This window comes from Nipponia nippon, unplaced genomic scaffold (genome assembly GCF_047370975.1).
Source record: "Nipponia nippon isolate SJK-2023a ecotype South Korea unplaced genomic scaffold, ASM4737097v1 scaffold_13, whole genome shotgun sequence".
NCBI classification, from domain to species: Eukaryota; Metazoa; Chordata; class Aves; order Pelecaniformes; family Threskiornithidae; genus Nipponia; species Nipponia nippon.
In genome coordinates, this window is record NW_028262324.1 from 6,706,608 (window position 1) to 6,724,587 (window position 17,980).

A 17,980-nucleotide genomic window follows, 5' to 3' on the forward strand; every position below is an offset into this window, starting at 1 on the left:
GACACAGTTGTATAGGCAAGAGAGACAATCTTAACAGCTAAAGAAAAGCGAGTTCAGAGCTGGAACACATCGATAGCACCAGGTCGGACCTCAGGTGGGCCCTTTTTGTCCATCTTCCCACAAGTGAGCATACCCATCTGGATCGCCTCCTTAATCTGGTGGTGTCCTCTTCTGCAGGTTGCTGTATTTTAGACCGTACTAATATAGACTCTTCTGCCCTGTCACATCCAATGAGATAAATAATCCATCTAGTCTGGTATCACCCTTCCGATTTCCGATACTTTCAGAAGGTATTTAATGCCTGCAATGAACCTGGCCAGGTGCAGAATACTATACACACACACGCGATCGGCATGGTATGTAATTAACCTTCTTTAAAGGCTTAGTTAGAAACTCTTAGAGCCTTCTAGTTACCATGTCTACTCTATTCAAACACAAGGCAGCAAAGATTCGTTGCAGTGGCTCTGAACAGGATATGAACACAATTGAACTGTCAAGACCTCAAAACAACACATCAGCACTGGATACAGAAGCTGTATCCGTGGAGCCTGGAAAGGTATTTAAAAAGAAAAACACAGTTACCTGGACTGAAATCTGGGCGGAATGATTCCAGCTTCTACATGATCTCAAAAGGCCTAAAAAACGTGCCTTTTACAAAAAACTCAGTTACCGCGCTGCCACAGAAAGGCAGCACAGTCACAGACTGCAAGGGCCAAAGCTCACGCAGGTGATGCCATGCAGTTCCTTACAGTACAACACCCACACCCAGTCGGCTGGAGCATTGCGGTCATTGCTGATGAGGAAAAGCCATCAACAGCTCAACAGGCAATTGCCAGCAACGTGATGTCCCCAGCAGGACAATGACATCAGCTGAACATGAGAACTGAAACACAGGCAGCCCGTTTCCTGCTAAATCACACGGACCAGTTACTACATCGTGCTTTTAGTTAGTGGATAAGCACATAGAGAAGAGCATAAAACAATAAAGAGGGTATATATCGCACGCGTTCTCAGAAAGACGGAAAAAGGTTGAGAGATCAGTTGATCTGTGTTTTTGAAGTAAAGTCAGACTTGTGAACGAAGCGTATGGAACGGTACGAAATCGGGAAATTCGTTCTGCTTCTTGGAGTATTGTTTTCCTTTTGCCAGCCTGGGGGTGCCAAGGCCAGTCCTACCTCAAAGGACATTTTCATCACCCTACAAGAAGAAAAAACAGCTCTTCTGTTTCCTTACCAGACGGGCAGCTTTGACAGCACTGTCCATGACAATAAAAAGGCCTCGTAAGAGCAAGATAGTAGCAAGTAGGTTCTCAGATGACTCTGTGATAGGAAAGTTTCTATTGGGGAACTTTTCCCTGGGCCAAGCCGTGTTCAGAATAGTTTGGAGAGTTCAATCGTCTTCTCTTTCATTCCCTCACTGCTGCTGGCAGGACCACCAAAGAAAGGTGCTCAGATGATGAACTGGATTACCCAAGCCCTTGTGAAAGACATAGGTCAGCATTACAGAATGACTCGAACTGCATCACATAGCCCATGGTTGAACAAAAGCTCGATAGAAGGGTTCAATGAAAAAGTTTTGGCTAAGCTGTTCTCTTTTAACAGACATTTCCCATCTTTCTTTGTTTTTGTGAAAAGCTGTTTCAGTCCAGTGAATGTGCTTCTGAAATGCTACATACTAACGTTTGAAGTCTGGCAACATTCAACAGATGTAGAAGTTGCTCTTTACAAATGTAGAGGTACTGTTCCATAAATTAAACATTAATGCATAAACAACCAATTACTGTCTGCAACCCTGCTGCTTTAGAGCACGAATGAACATTATGTAGAAAAAGGAGACCTCCAAGGACAAGAGTCAGGTGTCTGCAGAAAGCAATTACCCGTCAGTAAGCGATAGCTGTCCTTTTGAGCCCACGTAAGCCCACTCTGTTACAGCAGGAGCATGGCAGGCAGCTGCCCTTCCACAGACAAAAAGATTGTGTTTTAACTCTGGTTTAGTCACTTGAGAATAGTTTGAGCTACTGCATTATTTCTGCACTTTACCAATAATCACAGTCTATTCTAAACAAAATGTATCGCCATTTGTTGTAGATTAGTTGTTGTATCGTAGGCTAGCAGGGAAAGACGACTGAACCAGTTGACAGTGGCTCAGAAAAGGACATTTGAACCTACACCCTTCTGGAGACGGCACAACTGTGATTAAATACCTTGGGAGGGTTTAAAGAAAATCCGTTACTTGAGTTTTGCTTCATAGCGTTCCCAGGAACTGGACATTATCATTTTCCTTATCTGGTCCAGCAAACCAAAGAATGCAGCACTACTCATGATTTGCATTTAAGAAATATTAATGACAGAAAGCATTCGGTATCAAACTACAAAGCATTTGTTAATACACCATAAAGGAAGAAGGAGAGACTTAACTGACCCAGGCATTTAACAGGCAGTTTCCAGCATTTTTTCTATTACTACAACAAACTCATTATTGGATCTCAGCATATACCTACTTCACAGGTATAAAGCAGTTAGTGCCTGCAAAAGATACACTGGACAGTAAAGGGTAAACCATCCCCATTCACAGCGTTACCTTAATCTTTTATCTAGGCCTGCTTTTCAGTGGCACTTGATACAGCAGCTATACCAAACACTTCCTTGAATACATAAAGCCAGAGATTGAGTTACACATGGTTGAAGATCTATGCTGCTAGTAAGACAAAAGCTCCTATATTACCTGGCACATGCCTACTAAATTATTGAAGTATCTCTTCAAACTGAATATATTCACCAGATAATTAGCCAACAGAAGAAAAACGGTCTCTCTTTACAAAGCTCATGTTGACAGGTATCGTATCTTTCATGCAGGGTAACAAAAAGTATTTGCAGAACTGGTGCACCACAAACATTTGGGATTGCTCTGTCGGTGCCCAGGCGTCCCCGAGGCACGCGGCCCCTTTGCGGTACTGCCTCCCTCTCATATTACCTCACAAGCAAGTCCTAAACAGTGTGAATTTCTTTTACCTAATGTAGCACTATCCCATTTCAGAAGCAGGTAAATGGTACAAGTAAATGGAGGCTTGCTTTGCATTTGAGGAACGAGTCTGACCAAACTGAAATAGGTATCTGCAAGCCTGGCTCCAGCCCTGTGCGGTGCTGCGTCGAGCGGGACCTGCCCGGGGCAGCGCAGGCCGATCGCTGCCGCTTTTAATTCATAACGCCTGTAGTTGTGATATCCCAGTGTGCTGCTCCAGCGGCTGGATTCTCACGAGCTTGTTTCCTGCTGCAGATTCCTGAGAGCACAGGCTACTCCATGTGTACACAGAACATACCGCACCACGACAGCACCAGCATCTGTCCGCTGAAACCATCCCAGCCAGCTGATGTGACGTGACTTCGTTTATTCGGACCTGGCAAGGGAAGAACGGTAGCAGTTTCCACGCTTAAAATGGCTGTCCTATTGCTGAGAGCAGTAGGATGGTCTCAGTACTGCCTGCATATAAACCTAAGCTTACCTGGAAGTAAGAACAGATGGCTTTCAGCTGTTTGAGCACGAGCTGTAGGATGAAATACATAGTTCTACCAACTCCAACTCACAGCCTGAGGTGTGCAAAGACAACATTCTGTCAACGCAAATATTACTGTTTTTTTTTTCCTTTTAAACTACACCTATCACCCAGCAGTAAGGGGACAGACAGGTTCTTGTAGGGACCCTTGGCAGAATGATGACGGCACTAAATTGTACTTATAGTTAAAGCTTCATTTTCTTAACAGGATATTATGATTAGTATAGCACAGAATTTACAATTAAAATGGCACAGGATTTCTACAAGCAGAATCAATGTAGTACAATCTATAAGTAGCGTAATACAGAATGTATAATACTATTTAACTTATAATTTCTAATCCCCTGGACTCTCTGCAGATCGGTTTGGATCTTAATACATGGTCTGCTGTATCAATATACAATCATAATCTAGACTTGAAAATCATATAAGAGAATACGAGTCACTCAGTCCTCGGAGGAAGCAGACGAGGATGGAGGCATCCCTGGCCACCGCGAGGTCCCGGGTCTCACCGTCCAGCAGCAGTTTGGGTCCCCGTTCCCCCCTTAGGGCTTCTTACTGCTTGATTTTATAGACAGTGCCCTGCCTGCTTCCCTCTTCTGTGAGGGGTCATCACCACCACCGGGCTGGCCGGGGGCCTGCGACCTTCAGGGCCAGCGGGGAAGGGAGCAATCGGCCCGGCACCCAGGAATCTTGAGGCTGGCAGGGAGGGGAAGAAGAAATCTGTTGCATTTGTCTATTCGGTTCACAGGACCTTCGGGCCTGGTAATGAGGGAAAGGGAACGAATCCATGACCCGCTCGGTGACAGGGAACGGCTGCTTGCTGTATAAAATGGCGTTAGTTACGCTAACCACATTACCAGGGGTCGGGAGCAGGGGCTACCGGTCACATACGCCCCAGGGACAAAATAGCTACATGGGGTAAATAAGCAACTTAAAACCGTATTCAAATCTTGTAATTCAAGACTATTTCTTGCTTTCGTTATCTGGTGCATTTCCCAGCTTTGAAAATGAAAATAAAAAAGACATCACATTTCAAATTTTTGGAAAAAAGTGCCCTTGTTTTTAAGTAGCTTATCACTGAGCTTACCCGTTTGTTATTTAGTGAAGTATTTTTATTGGCTTTTTTCTTTCTTCCTTCAAGAAATCCAGTTCAGGAAAACACCCTAGAGTTGCTTACCAGTTTTAAACCTACAGTCTCCTATGATAGCAGTATGAAAATTGTTAAGATTTGTCTTAGGAAGGGAAGTTAATTCGAATGCCAGTAGTCGATAGCCCGGCTCATATGCTAACTCACTCCGCTCCACCCTCACCTAATTCTAAACTCTTAAAATGCCCGGTCCCCAAACATGCTACCAACACCTTTGATACTACCTAGGTCCCCAAAACTCAGGCAGCCGTACAGATGTCTCTGAGCAGCTAAAAGAGCATCTCACAGTTTGTTCTAAAAAGGTCTTGGGTTACATTTACGGACAGATATCACGTACACTCCTGTAGAACTCAAATTAAAAAGTATTTCCATCTTGTATGTATCTTCATCCATTCTCTGAGTATTCTGGGATAGCCTGATATGACAAATAGCTGTACCTTGTACTACAGCAGAGGTGCCGGAGCTGTGCGCGGCCCTGCCCGCTCCCCGGAGCGCCGCAGCGCAGCCGTCCCGGGCTGCAGCCGGGGAAAGCCTGCGGAAAGCGGCCGTCAATGCTGCCGCCTCCCGGCCTCACCGCAGGCTTACAGCAACAGCTTTAAATGGCACATCGAGAGCATTTTGCGCACGCTGCAACGGCTAGCGTAGAAAATTACGTTGGGGCATTGTTTTTATTCTGAATTTGTTCCATTCGTTATTTTGTGTTGCGGCACTAGATGATGGCTCTCACCTGGCCGGTAAGCTGAACAGCCTAGGGGAAGTGTTATACGCAGTGAATCTCCATCAAAAACTTTTGGAAGAAGGCAAGTTAGTCTTACCCCAGACTGCAAACCATAGAATCACAGAATCGTTAAGGTTGGAAAGGACCTCCGAGATCATCAAGTCCAACCATTAACCTGACTGCCTGGTCCACCTCTAAACCATGTGCCTGAGCACCACATCCACACGGTTTTTGAACACTTCCAGGGACTGGGATTGCACCACTTCCCTGGGCAGCCTGTTCCAACGCCTAACCGCTCTCTCCGTGAAGAAGTATTTCCTAATATCCAACCTAAACCTCCCCTGGCGCAGCTTGAGGCCGTTTCCTCTCGTCCTATCACTTGTTCCTTGGGAGAAGAGAGCGACCCCCACCTGGCTATGACCTCCTTTCAGGCAGTTGTAGAGAGCGATAAGGTCTCCCCTCAGCCTCCTTTTCTCCAAAAATGACACTTAGCTAGTGAGTCTGCAGATGTAAAAACGTAGCAGCATAAGCCTTAACATTTCATTTTGCCCTGGTTCATCTCTACAGACAGCAACAGCAGAAAAGCAAGTGAGAAATAAGTGGCTTCTATCATTTCAAAGGCCGGATAGTGCAAACCTTTTCAGACCGGTTTTACACAATTCCTTATAGTGGACAGTTGCCCAAGCATCTCGCCTGCAAACAGCACTTAATTACAATTAAATTGAACCAGGCCTAAGCAATAGTTTTATTGACATTTCCCACCTAACCCCACCTCTATCCCAAATCCATACTTCTCCGGAGAATGACTCAGACTGACCTGTTTTCCTAGCCTAGGAGCTAGGCTGCAGTACTCACCAATGCAGCTATTGCGTTTCATCTGACAGATGGCAAATTAAGATACTCTGCCGGACTGCCTGCCATTGTGCAAACATGCCTTGCTTTCATTTGTGAAAAGCTTTAGCAGACAAACTTTTTGTCAATTGCTTTGTTTTCTGAAACACAATTAAACCAACATGCAAGACTACTGACATGCGAGACTAGCAAGGTTAAGATAGCTTATCTGAAACTGTTTATAAAATGTCCCCATTTTGGGGAGCATAACTGAGTTGCTCTTTATGCCACAGATTATTTCTCTGCAATAAAAGACAAACATTGACAGCAAACTTCCAAAAATTAATGAAAATGAGTTATTTTATAAATCTAGCATCCCTATGGTTAGCTTTGTGTACACACATTAGAATCTCACATTCTGCTTCATCCAGGTTTTTTGGACAGGTAACTGCCATAGAACAGCAAGTTAATACATTCCCAGAACACGCACTAACACTTATTTATGTGTGAATAAGCTCTCACTACATGTTTGATGCTTCAAGGGAGACAGCTGTGTGCACTGTACAAGAGGAGAACCTCATAATAATTCCAGGGAGGAGTAAATGGCGAGTGCGTTCTCTTAACTTGGGTAATGGAAAACAAATCAGTTCAAAGTTTGACTTTGTCCTCCCAACTGAATATATCCAACGTGCACAGCAACCTAATGGAAAATATGCCCTTCTGAAATTAGTCTGAACAATTAATGTGATGATTAAATAATTCTGAAACCTTGCTGACAGACAAAAAGAAGTTGATTCCAACAGAAGAATAAGGACTTAACATATTAATACAGAACTGTATTACCAAACACGAGGGACTTACCAGTGCTGGCTTCATAATGAAAACATGTTTTGGCCAAACTTAGTATCCACGTAAGTAGGTGCAACTCCATTGGATCCAGTAGAAACGTACCTGCTGAACTAGAGGGAATCTATTTTCTCATCACTCACTCACATTGTTAAGTATATAAACAAAGAAACAGATTTTTTAAAACAAGAAACAGATGATACATTCCGTTCTTCCCTGTTTACACCACACTTAACCTTTATCCTGCAATTGCTTGGTGGCATTCATTTGACTGGGAAGACTGGAAAAATGTGCTAACAACCAAAGATTACAGCCTAACAATCACAACCTTTAAAAATAAAATTCATCAAAACCAAAATAAATGTTTGAGCAAATGACCGGCTATTGATGTAACTGCTGGGAACTCTTTCTATCTTAAAGCAAACAAATAGTCCATTAATATGAAATCTAAAACTATGTAAAACAGAGAAGTAGCAGGAAAAAAAACTAACTTGAGAAACAGAACTCAGAAAAGAGCATCTCTGAACAACAGCAGAGTGTATTTCATGGGCTTTCCTCAACTACGCAACTACACCAAACGAGAAATACACACCCAACAAAAACTGATGAACACCGTAGAGTCTGAAGTTAAAGGACCAGTAGGCTACAGAGTTTGAAGACAGTATGATTCATTTGTACTGAAGACAAATCGTCAGGTGTCTGGCTGTCGAGATAGCAAGGAGCTTGATTCGTTCTCATAAAACAAAAGGCCTTTCACACTAGTCCTCTTAATTCTTTGACGCCAAACCACAGGAGTCATTCATAATGAAACAGCAATTGGAAAACGCATTAGATTTCCAGCTCAAGCAGCTGAGGGAAAAGTACTTTACTTTCAGAAAATATATCTGAACTACAATGAAAGGACAAGCAACTGCTTTTGGAAGTGAAGCACACCATCCTGACCATGTTATTATAATAGAACTTTCGAATATAAAAAAGCATTTAGTAAAAATTTTATTTGAAACATAGCATGAATCCATAAGTGTTACAACATACAGTTTTACAGAGAATTTGTACAATATGACAGGTATTTCTATACATGCGCCCCCTCCCCCCCCCATTTTTATTTAGTCATTATCAAACAAACAATAGTTAAACAGGAATAATAAGCATTCACTTCTAAAAAGAAAACTTTGGCATGTATACAACTGGCTAGTTAAAAGTGAACAGTGGTAGATTCAAGTCAGCAAGAGACCCACTTGTTTTGTTTCACAGCATGTTTCATCGGGATGAAACTCACCAGCGCTATTTTCTAGTTAATACAAAAATGAGTACATTTTTCCAGAAACCCCTGTTAAGGGACAAAAACATGTTAAGAGAGATGCAAAAGAACCAACTTTTAACTCTAAAAGGTGTCAGTTTTAAAGCAGTTTAGGCCACGAGTATTTTCCACACATTGGTTTGGTCATGAACAAAACAAAGCCTTTAATGGTTTGCTCCTATTACTGAACTATATATCACTTGGCACGACTGACAATTTCTCCTTTGGATTAGAATAAGCATGAGTATCGTTGGCTCAAAAGTCACGTCCACTGCTGGAGCGTAAGGAAAAACTAAAGCAGAATTTGCACTGTGCCCATCTTCCATCTGGAGTTTCTGTCACTGCTGTTGGCCACTTACGTACCTACCAAATTCATCCAAAAATGAAGGAAAACAATTTGCAAGGCATTTCTTCCTGGCATACAGTAGACAATATTTCCATTTTAAAAATCAGAAAGCAATGAAAGAACCCCTGAATAATAAGTAATAACAAGCCTCCTCTGAGAAGAATTACTTGCAATTCTTCCAGTACATACAAAAAATACAGTATTTATACAACTTCTCCAGAACTATTATAATCAACATATTTTAATGTAGTACTAATAAAATAAATCCATAGATACAAATGGTTGCACTTCTAAGCAGGAATATCTAACCCAGATATTGATTTTGCTGCAATTTCATTATTGCTGTGGAACAGACAGTGGTTAAGTCACGTGAATACTAGCCTCTCTTTCTTATACACATCGGAATATCTAATTTGAAAAAAAATGTTCTCCAGCAAGTCAGAATACATTTAATGTAATTTTTACAGTTCCTGCTAAATGTTAGTGATCCAAAGTTGACTGAACCGTGGTGCAACAGGGCACAAATGGCAGAAGAGCAGTGGAGTAGAGGCAGGAATGGCAGAAAAACAGTAGAGTAACACAAGTCAGACTCATACTCACTACTTCTTATTCCTAGGCTTTAACTCCTCTGCTGCATTTCGCAGAAAAATGTAGTTTTTCTTCTGTGGATTATAAAATTCATGACCCTAAAAAGAAGAGTCATCTGTATTTACTCTCTTCAGAGAAGAAATATCAGCATTACGTTAAAATGTAAGAATATGAATATTCCATTAGTTTGGTTTATTAAGATTTAATTTTAAAGTCTTTAAGACCAGATATTGGATAACACCGGTGGATTAGAAACAGCTTAATATAACAAACAATTACAAGAACTGTGCATATAAAGTACAATTTAAAGGGCGTTTATTTGGTTTTAAGGTATAAAAAACTTTTCATAAAAAAATAACCACATATCTCTAAGCTCTACTTTATAGATGCAGCCTAAGAGCTCAATATGCTTTTTTTTTTTTAAATGTCATTCTAGGCAGAGAAGAAACTAAAACTTTAATGGCCATCCAGGTTCACTTTATATTTTCTACCTTTTAAATGAAATAAGGTCACATTTTTTCGAAATGAAGCCCAAGTTCTACAGGCAACTGCAAAAATCTCTCTGCTCCCCTACTGCAAATGCAAATATACTATTTTGCATATTGACTTTATTTGCATGCATATTAGCAACTCGATGCACAAGTATTCAAATCAGGGAGAGTAAACACTAATAAAGCTATTAAAGTCCCATGCACAACTTGAAAATTACCAACTCCACTTGACAGAAATGGTTCTAGAAAGGACATTTAGTACCTAATAGTTTTACTACTTAATATTGGTTTACAGATCTCAACGATAGCTCGTACGTATCTGCCGCTGCAGTCTACCCAAGCATTTAGAACAGAAGAATTATCTGCCCTAGCATCTAACAAAGTTATCTTACTTTGGGCAGCGTCCAGAAGACTAGATATAATGCGGTAAATTATAATTTTGCTCTCTTTGTGGCATGCAGTCAACTTTATCTGTGTGATTTCTGCATTCGTTTCAGTCAAAACCACACGGAATGTTATTCTCAAATTTAAAAGCACTAGTTATAACAGGAAAGTAATACTTTTAATGGAAGTTGCCATTCCATTAAAGTCAGTTACATTTCAACCTTGCTACCCCCTTCTTAAACTATTCCGGAGCATTGATTCTCCACATACTTTGTTCACTGTGATTCTCTTGCATCTGTATGAGTTATTGTTGAGTCATTTGGGAGAGAAATACGTATCTAAGTGCCACCAGCAAGCTGCACTGAATGGTACTGGAAATTTAGTACATGGCATTCAAACACTGGTTTAAGTGTTTATAACCACAGTCACAGCTTTTTTTAAAGTTAAAGGGAATCTGCAGAAGCAGCAGAGATGTGCGTTTCGAGGAGATTTATGGGAACCTGTTCGGGTGCCACACAGCCCCATGACACTCCCCACAGCAGAATGCGTGTGAGCAACCAGAATAACTTCTGAATCACGTAATTTACATTTTGCTCATCCACATTTGCAAAATAGCATTGTTTAGCAATCTTATCCAACTGAAGCTAAAAACCAAAGAATGCACGACTTCAGTGTTAAATTTCATCAGATGTCTAAAACGACCATTGTAAGTTCTCTTGCATGCTTGTGAAATTAGAAAGACTCAGCTACTATTTATAAAGAACAGTGAAAGCCTCATGTGAAAAGGATAGTCTTAGTTGTCAACTGCAAGTATGAATATGAGCCTAAACCTTTCTTACCTTTGACCAATCATAACTGGAAGCATACGCAAATATATTGCCATTATGGTTGAAACAACAAGCAGATATCGGCTGGTCAAGTTGTTCTGATGTTTTTAGCTTTGTTCGTGCATCTTTATCCCAGAAGCTGAATCTACCATCAGATCCTACTGTTGCAAGAGTACCATGGACAGGGTGAAATGCTATGCCATTTACCTGCAGAATCGTAAAAAATACGATGTAAAACACCACACATGGGAACACTCACAACATATGTGCTGAATCCTGAGAGAGTACATACACAGGAAAGATTTTTTTTCAACTAGATATAGTTCTTATTTTTTTAAAATCTTCTCAGATACATTCTCTGGAAAAAAAACAAACAAAAAAACCAAAAAAACCCCACCAAAGCAACAAGGAAAGCATCATCTTTTTTGTAGTGCCTAAAAATTCAATGCATAATCCCATTACACAAATATATTAAGTATTGCTTCAATATCAGCACAATTAACAAGTGTCATCTCCACCAAGATTATTTAATGAATGGCTGATGTGGTGCTTGTTTTAAGGGAAGTACAAAAATTTTTCTTCCCTCTTAATGTACGACTATGACTGGTCTTTAAACATACATCTAAGATAACTTTAGGCAAGATAAAAGGTAAAGGAGAACAAACAATTCATAGCCAATTTTACATTCAGAGTGTATATTGCCCTGTATAGTGGTACATGCTGAACACTTACAGCATAGATATCCTGAGGTGCTGATGTGTTTGTTCCATTGGAGCGATGGCATTTAAAAGTGAAATTATCTTTTGCACTGGGGGTCAAAAAAAAAAAAAAAAAGTCTTTTTACTTTCCTCATTGTAAACTGAGCAATAAAGAAAGGATGTTTTATTAAATGATACTTACGGATTTGGGGGGTTGATATAATGAATAGCTACTCTTCCTTCAATACTTCCAAGGGCAAATCCAGTAGGTTTGTTCACTTTGTCTTTAAAAATAGCAACACAGCGATGCTAAATTTGAGAAAGATACAGAGGATTTTAGACAGAGGCCTGAGGGGCAGATTTTCTGAATGCTGTCTGTTTTCCATGGGGACACAAAACATCACATACATCAATGCAAAGTAAAGCAAAACCACAAACAAGGTCAAGAGATAGGTCAAATTGTATTGAGAATTTGAGCCACAGTATTTACATTTCTAAATCCTCATGAAGATCAGCAATAGATCAATGGCAAACCAGGACACATGCCATACCAAGATAAAGTACTTCGGTTTTGAAACACTGTTTGTTTTTACCAAAAAATGGCAAGCCCAGAATTTCAACAATCTGTATAAATAATAGATACAATCATTTACCTGGTGTTTAAGAGGAGATTCTATTCTTCTAAATTCAGAAGGTTGATTCTCTAACTGATAAACTATCAAACCCCTTTCTGCAGTGGCCACAGCAGCCATAGGATGAACCTGGATAAGGTTGTAAAATAGGTTGGAAGAGAGACACTTGTGTTAATAGCACGGCAGAGAATTCTATTTATTATTTCACAGAAATCCCTGAAGAAGTTAAAGGAATTTACTATTTTCTGGGGGGGAAAGAGGGAGGGAAAGAGGAAGAAGAGAAAGAACAAAGTTCATTTGTAGACATATCTTCAAACAAAACTCATCAGTTCTTCCCTGCCATTGAGAAATTAAACATACCAAAAATCTCCTAGTTATTAGCTGACCCTCCCAATGTGAATCGCAACACTCATCCAGAAATTAGGATAGGTCAGTCCTAGCGCTGATTTGGTTTTGTGATGTTAAAAGGATACTAAACATGTTTTGTATGATGCTAACACCTATCTTCCAGAGCCTAATCAAGAAGATCAATTTATGTTTTATTGCTAAAAATCACACAGAGGTCCAATACTATTCTATGATTCTATACTAACAGCCGGTATTTAGTGCTAACCTACAGAAGCCTCAAAGACTTCCAGTTTATTCATACTCCCAGTCATCTAGCTGACACTAGTTTACTGTATATCATGGCTTACCACATCTGCACAATAACATCTTTCAGGGAGCTGCAGTGTCATCATAGGTGTTGGTGAACGGGTATCCCAGAACTGATGGAAACAGCAATGAACAAAGTTATGCTTGGAGTTGAGGATGCGCCATTTAAATTACTTCAGTAAAGAGAATACAATTGGTACCAAGTTGTTGCATTCTTGTCTATAGTCAGAATACTGCGACTCTCTGTGAAGTGAGACTATTTCATTAATCTGTATTTTGCATTAGAGTTTAATAAAATATTTTCATTTCACATAAATATTTTCATACACAGATTACTAGCACCCTTTTGCGTCCATTTGTTCAGGTAAAAATCATACCTTCAAAGTTTTATCCCAGCTTCCCGTCATCACACAGCTATAATTTGGTGCTTTAATCCAATGGATAGTCTTCACAGGGGCATCATGCTGAAGACAAAAAGGTCAGACACGCATACATTTACTAAGATAACAATCCGCATTTCTTGTTTATGCTCCTCATATTTTTTTGTGTGTATTTACACTTTTTATCCACTCAAGAAAAGTGATTCATTATTTTAGTCCAGCAGTTAGGATAAAGGTTCCTGACAAGAAGAACTACAATCAAGTCACCCTATATAGGAAGATGGTCACAGCAGAAATACAAATTATGAACAGCAGGACTTGCTATTTATTTATAAAGGATATTATCCATCATGCTAAAAATCAACACTTTAATATAGTACATTATTTATTACAAACCAATATAAAAACCAGTCTCTGCTGACAAGAGCTACAGAAGAAAGGCCTATGTTAATTATGCCAACAAGATTTTAGAATCAAGGCTGAGAATCTGAATGTTATCACCTCAAATAAGAGATAAGAAGCTATCATTAAAAGGATTCACTCTCTTCTCTAAATTGTATAACTGGTAACTCATTTTAGTCACCATAACTACATATTCTATGAACAGACATTCACTTCTAAATTAAGAATGTAAATGATAATCCCTGTTACTGCTGCAGCAGAAAGGTGGTATTTGTGAAAGTGAATTCAATGATTTCTTCATTTTTTTTCCCCCTATAATGCAGCAGGGTGACTTGGTGAGATCACAGCAGCAATGGAAAGAGCTCTCTCAAGTAAAATAGATGAAACAGCTGCACAGGTTATTCAAATCACTTTGACTGCAGGTCTCCCTATTTACGTGCACTTCATTATCTCAAAAATATAAGAAGCACTCTACAGCCTCTTCTTCACATAGCAGCATCTACTTCAGAAGCACTAAACATTAGCTTAATTTGCTAATAAAGGTAGCATTTAATAAAAATAGAAAAGGAAAAAAACCCCACCTAATAGCTTGAGGCTGGCTTACTTACTTGTGCAATCTGAATAGCTTGATTACTGTTGAGATCCCACATTTTGGCAGTTTTATCACAGGAAGCAGTAAATACTTTACTCCCATCCTAAAAAAAACCAAAAATAAGGCCAAGAGATTAAATAGCTCTATCATGCAGTATCTATCTGTCAAGTCTTATTCTCTTTTAGTAATAGCATAGCATTAAAGCAAAATATACAGGGACTGCAAGACAAAAGAAACATAAAAATGGAAAAACTGTGCTAGCTATTATCTAACTTTAAATACATTCTTACTTTTAAACTCACTTCTACCCTTCTTACGCCCATGTTAGTCTATTCTACTAGAACATGCTTAGCACGTATTTACAGTAACATAAGTCTATACAGTAATCATGGGCTGCATCTACATGTGGCACCCATGTCTGTCTGGAAACCACACGCCAATTTATTTAGGGTTCTGGTAGAAGTTGTTTATATAAATAGGAACATACATCACTCCAGCAGCCATCTAGTACGGGCCCTGTGTGCATCTGCTGAGCCTTCGGAATTGTCTGTCCATTATCTTGAACTTCCCAGCAGCGAACCTGTAACAGAAGCATATACAGACATAACATATTAACATGAACTTAGAAGACTTCTCTTGTTGAAGATCCCAGCCTCAGCTCAACCAACGAAAAGTATGATTATAAACACCAAGCTTTTTTCAGAACTAGTGAAACCTATATTTTATCTGATTATGTTCCTTTTACCTGTACAGCCATAACTCAACCCACAACTTCAACCCCACCTCAAAAGTACCTTCCAATCACATATCACCTCCCTGTGCTCTCCTGGAGAACCCTTAACCATCAGCTAGGGAGAAGCTGCCTGCTGCAGGCTACTGGCCAACAGACCAAACAGAACAATTAAAAAACGCGCTCGCGTTTGTCTTCCCGTGCCTGTTTGTACCAGTTGGGATCTCACCCTTCAATCCAAACAAACTTCAGTAAGTTTGTACGAACGTCATCTTTTGGAGACTACACTGTCAAACTGGACGACTTACCATTGTGTTCATGGTTCTTTCACCGGGCAAAGCGTAACTATGTTAGCCTAACTGTGTAAGAAAATGAAGCTAAAAAACAAACAAGTAGGAAAAAGAAAAATCAAAGTAATAAAAATCTAACAGGGAAAACATTGACTACATATTCCCAGCTGAAGCTTAAAATACACAGGCAGAGGAATAACTTATCTGAAGATCACAAATGATTTTCTCAGTTGAAGCAGCTCAGCTATATCAAACTTAGTGCCTTGGTACCAGACACACACTTTGCAGTTCTGCAAAGAGGAAGATTTTCAGGTGCCCTGGCGCAAGTTTTTAGGATCACGTTTTGCACTTTAGGCACTTCAGGCTCCCACTTTATTCATCTGTAGGTCTGACTGTGAGTACTTACATCATTTGCCCATGATCCTGCAATGAGGAAATTACCCGGCAATGTTGGCGGGCTAAATGCTAAACAAGATATGCTGTCATCGGGTGGAGATGTCACTTCAATATCCTATAAAGGACAAAAAATAGAACAAAATTAGCCACATTTGAAAACTGTGCACTGAGAACCTATTACTTCTACAGGGTGTGTTAGCAGGTACTGCTGTGATGCACTAAAACACAGCAGAACAGTGGTTCCCACAGGGGCTAACGGACATACCTTCATTGGATTATGGTTATCTGCAGTCGTGCTGCCAAACATGCTGGTACCTCCAGTACCAAAGCCTGATGTTGATCCAAACAGACTCATCCTTGCCCTGCAACGAGGAAAAGGCTTACTGAGACCTGCAGGGCCCTCAAGCATCCCTAGGGTCTCTCACCGCAGCCATGACACCAGCACATCCCTCATCCCGCCTGGGAGGCACCCAGGGATATAAAAATATACGAAATTAAAGAAAAAAACCACACTTCTCGTTGCAGGTGGATCCCTGACCCTTCCCGGTCGGCCACCCTGCCACCGCTGCCAGGGGTCCCTCTCTGGCCGTCACCTGGCGAGAGCTCACCCCCATGCCCTGCACCCTCCCGCGCGCCCGGCGCAGCCCGCCCCGGCGGCGCTCCCCCTCCGCCGCACGCCCCAGCCCCCTGTCTCTGCCTACAGCCCGCCCGGCGGGGCAGCGAGGATGCCCGGCAGGCGAGGCCGCGCCATTTCGCGGGGTCCCGCTCCCCTGCCGGCAGAACCGGCCGGCGCGGGGAGCGGCCGTTCGAGGGGGCCGTTGGAGCGGGGCCGAGGCCGCCCGCAGGCCGCGGCGGGGCCGTCCGCCGCCCCTCACTCACTCACCCGTGCGGCGGGCCCGCTCCGGCCCGCTGCCTCCGGCGACGCGGCCCAGCGGCTAACGCGGCGGCGGCGCGGGGGCAGGCCGCGTCTCTCTGCGCAGGCGCGGCGGCCGGCGGGGCGGTGGCGGCGCCTGCGCCCTGGGCAGGCGGGGCGGGAAGGTGGCTGCCCCGGTGCCTCCCGGCCGGGGAGAGCCCAGTCCGGCGGGGCCGCGCCCGCTCCCCTCGGCCCGCTGGGGACCTCCGTGGCGCCGCCGCTAAGGAGAGAGAAAAAGAATTAATTACTTTTTCTTTCCCTGCGCGTGCGGAAGGGGGTCAGCCGCGTGGTGGCCTTTGCAGCCGGCGCTGCAGAGGAGGTGGTGTTTCCCGAGGCGGCGGGAGGCGCCGCGGTCGGGCGGGTGTCAGCAGGGTCCGCTCCCCTTGGCACCACCGTGGCGCTAAATACAGCTGCTGCGGCGTGGGGAGGCTTCACCCGTTTGAACGCGGGTAGCGTTAACCCGTGGCAGGCCGCTGCTCGGGGCACTGGGGGGTCTCGCTGGCTCTCATGAAGATGTCGCCTGCCTGCAGGCCCGGCGTAGGGAAGCGCCCCGCCGCCGGAGGCGCGGCAGGCCCGCGGCCCGCCTGGCGCTGACCCCGGGGGGCGAGGCCTCGCCCTGGCACCTGCCGGTGGCGAGCGGCCCGGGGTGCGCTCGGCCTCCGGGCTCTGCGTGCCCCGGCTCCAGGAGCGACTCGTGGGTAGCAACGCTGCTACCGCGCAGTCCGTAAGAAGGAGCTTTAATTCCTTTCGAATTTAATTCTGGTGGAACAGTGGTAAAAAAAAGCCAACTGGATAAGTCTACTGAAAATATTATCTAAGATCCATGCAGATGACTGCATAGGTCAGTATTGGAAGTATTTTCTATGCAGTCAATTTGGTTTCCTCACATAAAACTTACTGTACGCTTTAATCACCACAGTTTCCTGCTCCTTTTTACTGTTTTAGAGCCAACTGAATAAAGAAAATGAACAAGGGATTCTGTCACGATGTGCATCGTTAACAGGATGGTTTATTAAATTCTTAATTAGTAACATCTGCTTGCTTCCTTGTTCATTGAAGACAAATAGTAATGTGGTTGCTGGAACCTCGCGGCTTAGGATATGCAGTAATGAAGAATTATCTCTGATTTTTCGGTCTGAATTTACGGTGAACACAAAATGCCACAATGCTGTACTTAAAATATATCCAAAAGGAGGCACGCGCAATAAATTAACAAAGTCTTTCACTCTCTTCAAAAATAAAAGGTTGGTACAGCATCA

At 42.3% G+C, this 17,980-nt stretch overlaps 1 protein-coding gene across 3 annotated transcripts; it reads right to left on the reverse strand.

The window, feature by feature from the left end:
• Positions 1-8,070: 8,070 nt before the first annotated feature.
• Positions 8,071-16,819, reverse strand: RAE1 (ribonucleic acid export 1). Of its 3 annotated transcripts, none has more exons than XM_087749711.1 (13): positions 16,692-16,819; positions 16,074-16,170; positions 15,819-15,923; positions 14,880-14,972; positions 14,409-14,495; positions 13,396-13,482; positions 13,060-13,131; positions 12,386-12,493; positions 11,935-12,041; positions 11,767-11,842; positions 11,047-11,241; positions 9,345-9,430; positions 8,071-8,428 (listed from the first exon to the last, which is right to left on the reverse strand). In XM_087749711.1, coding segments are annotated over exons 2-13 (1,107 nt in total). In that variant the 5' UTR covers positions 16,164-16,170; positions 16,692-16,819; the 3' UTR covers positions 8,071-8,427. The 3 variants fall into 3 exon arrangements, with proteins under 3 accessions (XP_087605837.1, XP_087605836.1, XP_087605835.1); XM_087749710.1 differs by having other exon boundaries at positions 8,071-8,761; XM_087749709.1 differs by having other exon boundaries at positions 8,071-9,430.
• Positions 16,820-17,980: the final 1,161 nt, after the last annotated feature.